General features: G+C 47.9%; 1 protein-coding gene across 1 annotated transcript; it reads right to left on the reverse strand.

Annotated features, from left to right (window-relative positions):
* Positions 1-2,111: 2,111 nt before the first annotated feature.
* Positions 2,112-3,135, reverse strand: LOC103637829 (probable ADP-ribosylation factor GTPase-activating protein AGD13). The gene has a single exon (XM_008660866.3). It carries the CDS (start codon positions 3,133-3,135, stop codon positions 2,215-2,217), a length of 921 nt encoding a protein of 306 aa, XP_008659088.1. The 3' UTR covers positions 2,112-2,214.

The following is a 3,135-nucleotide window of genomic DNA, read 5'->3' on the forward strand; positions in this document are numbered from 1 at the left end:
GTCGTCAGCCCGCCACTGCTCGTCTCCTCCGTTGGGTGCTGCCGCGAAGGTGCCTCCGCCGCTGCTGCAATCGGCTCCTCGGTGCGACCTGCTGCTCCTCTGCCCGAGTGCGGCTAGCTCGCCGGCGGCCCGGCTTGTTGCTTTTCTACTTGAGCGCGGCAGGCGACTGGTGCTCCCTCAGTCCGGCAACCTCCCGGCTCCCTGCCTGCGCACTGCCGACCTCCACGGATCCTTCGCGGGCCTGCGCCGGCGCGTCGTTCGCTCCTCGCCGGCGACTCGGCTCCAGCCTCCACTCCACGACCGCCGGCGGCGGCTACACGTCCGGCTTCCACGGTTCCACACCGTCAGTCCATCACAGTGCCGCGCCGGCCTCCCCTCCCTGGTCAAGGCCGCCACCGCACCTCCAGCCACGCACTGAACTATGATTTGTGAGTATTCTCTTCTCCCATGTTCCTCCCTTTTTCTACCTATCTGGCTATTTGTCCACTGTCATATTGTTGAATAATTAGACAGATTCTAGATTAAATTCCAAATATAAATCATGACCAAATCAGAAGAACTAAAGTAAAAAGCCAAATCAGATGATGCGTACTGATTAGACATACTGATAGATGACGCGCGCCAGAATCAGCAATGTCGATGACGTCGAAGCAGCAAAGTCAGCAGGATCGACGAGGTCAGAAGATCACGAGCAGTCGCGTGAAGACGCTTCCCAAAAACCTTATTCGCCCTCTCCCGGTGCAGGATCAAGAAGACGAAGGGTTCCGGAGACCTGCTCTCCTGATCGCAGATGCACGTCTGCGGTCGGGATGAAGGGAATTGGAAGGCGCTCAGCTATGAAGAGAGGCGAAAGCGAAACTGGGATGGATTTGGAGGCTGGCTGCCAGGCGCCTTTTATACGGCCGAGTCCGCGACAAGATAGCTACCTTCGATCTTATCCGCCCGTGAAAATCTCGCGTTCAGTTTAGATTTTATAGCGATCGGTTAGGATTCTAAACTTAACAGCCAAGTAACCAAAAATTCAAACGGCAAAAGGAAGCCGCGCCCCCGCAAGGCGAAGGGCCGGATTTCGGCGGACCATTCACGCACATGTCGTGCGCCCGCGCCCCGCCCCGCCCCGGCCAGGCGAGCGAGCGTGCGCGTGTGGCTCTCCACACTCTCTCCTCTCATCCATGACTTGGTGAGTGAGTGTGGCTTCCATATTTAAGCTAGCTCTACTCCACTAGAACTAGCAATATGGTGCTATTGGTTCCACCTATTCCTTAGCCATCCACTTATATTGGCTTTTGAGATTTTCCTGGGATTTATTTGATTTTCTCAATTTGGGCCTAGCCCATAAATCCTAACACATATTGCATTCCTTATTTATTTGAAATATTTAATTTGCAATGTGTAGGTTCAAATTCACATGCTAATATCAACGAAGCTCTTAGAGGCGAGGAAGTACCAAATCACTTTTAATTAGGCACTTTTATCTTTTTATCAACTTTGTTGTATTTTTAGGTGCTGAATTGAGATAAGTACTACTATCTCTGTTCTTTGTCACCAGCTAGTTCATTTTTAAACTAAAACACAACAAATAAAAACAGAATAGAGGGAGTATTTTAGTCTATGTTTGTGGTACATTATAATTTTAGTGGTATATCTAGCCACACAATATCTTAGATAGTTTTTAATGTGACTTTCAAGTTTTATAGAGTGGCATTAATTTTATGTTGCTCTGCCACTGCACCCAGAGGCAGACAACGTGTGTGTCCACGTTGTGTGTGCGAGTGGTGGTCGCGTGTTAGCTACTGCTAATGGAATGAGAAGATAGTAGAGAGGGAGCAGAGGTAGGAGACGAGAATGGGGGAGGAACTAGAGACAGACTATATTGATTCAAAGCAAAGTTCATACATGGTTCTCCCTACCCCCAAGGCAACAACATATATGCGACTACTTAGGAACATGGCCCACCAACTGGTGACCGAAGAACACAACCCAACACGCCAGAGACTTACACCCAGACATGACAGCAACAACATGGCTGCACTTAGTTACACCCGCTCAAGACCTGCGACTCAAACATTAGTGTGACGCACGCTTCTTCCATGCTCACCAGGATGGAGTTCCTCATGTGGAGTATTTGACAATGGCGGTATAACATTCCCTCCTTAAAACTCGAGTTGCCCTCAAGTCGATGCAGAATCTGAGCACATCCAGAATCCTGATGCCCTAAGTGAAGGAGCATGTGTTCCAAGGTCTTGAACTGTACCACCGACAATCTTTTTCTGAAACCAGAATTCTTGCTTCTGAATCGTCCTTTGACAGCATGTCGTGGTCGAACACTTGAAGCTTCAGAGGCCCGCACTGCTGGGAAACTGACAGCTTAAACTCTTCATTCCAAACAGGATTCCGATTACATTTACTCACAAAAGTTTTTGCTTTCTGCTGTCCTAGGTTCAGCACAACGTAGGGGTTACTACTCATCAGGTCTCTTACAGCCAATTTAGTCCCTCTTATCACCTTAACTTTTAGTATTCCAATACTCTCAAGCATTCCAGCCTCACCGCTGAAACTAGCAGAAAGGAACACGGAATTACCTGTATGTTTTTGAGAACTGGTTTCCCCTAAGGAGCCCTTATAGCTGGAAACGAGGCTTGGCTTCACAAATTCTTGCAACTCATACTTCGATCTGATGAATTCAGCTCTCTCTTCTTGGCTAGAATTTGGATGCGGCTTCTCATAGTCCTCCGGCAGAAGTGCTTCGTATATAGCATTGGCATAAGAGTTTCCACCAACTTCTATTATGGAGTTGATCTCATCATCTGTCCATTGATCTAGAGTGACTGACAGCACCTTTGAAACATGTGTCCCAACGCTTCTATGAACACCATAGCACTGTAGACAAATGAACACTCCATTATTAGCTGATCTGCTGAAATATAGATCTTCCAAGTCCGTTAGATGTGAAATTGCACTAGCAGACATGTGATAAGTGCAATCTTCCCAAATCAACAATAGCAGACATCTATCTAACAATGAAGGTAGTTCATCATCCTCTTCGTAACTGCAGCCAAGCGTCCACCATGGTGATTTCAGTGCCACTCGAGCTGAATCTTTGGCTTCCGATGTACGTCTAACTCTTTTTAGCAT

This window comes from Zea mays, chromosome 9 (genome assembly GCF_902167145.1).
Source record: "Zea mays cultivar B73 chromosome 9, Zm-B73-REFERENCE-NAM-5.0, whole genome shotgun sequence".
Lineage (NCBI taxonomy): Eukaryota > Viridiplantae > Streptophyta > Magnoliopsida > Poales > Poaceae > Zea > Zea mays.

Coding starts and splice junctions, on each gene's coding strand:
- LOC103637829 (XM_008660866.3), bottom strand. CDS start 3,135: ATGCTAAAAAGAGTTAGACGTACATCGGAAGCCAAAGATTCAGCTCGA.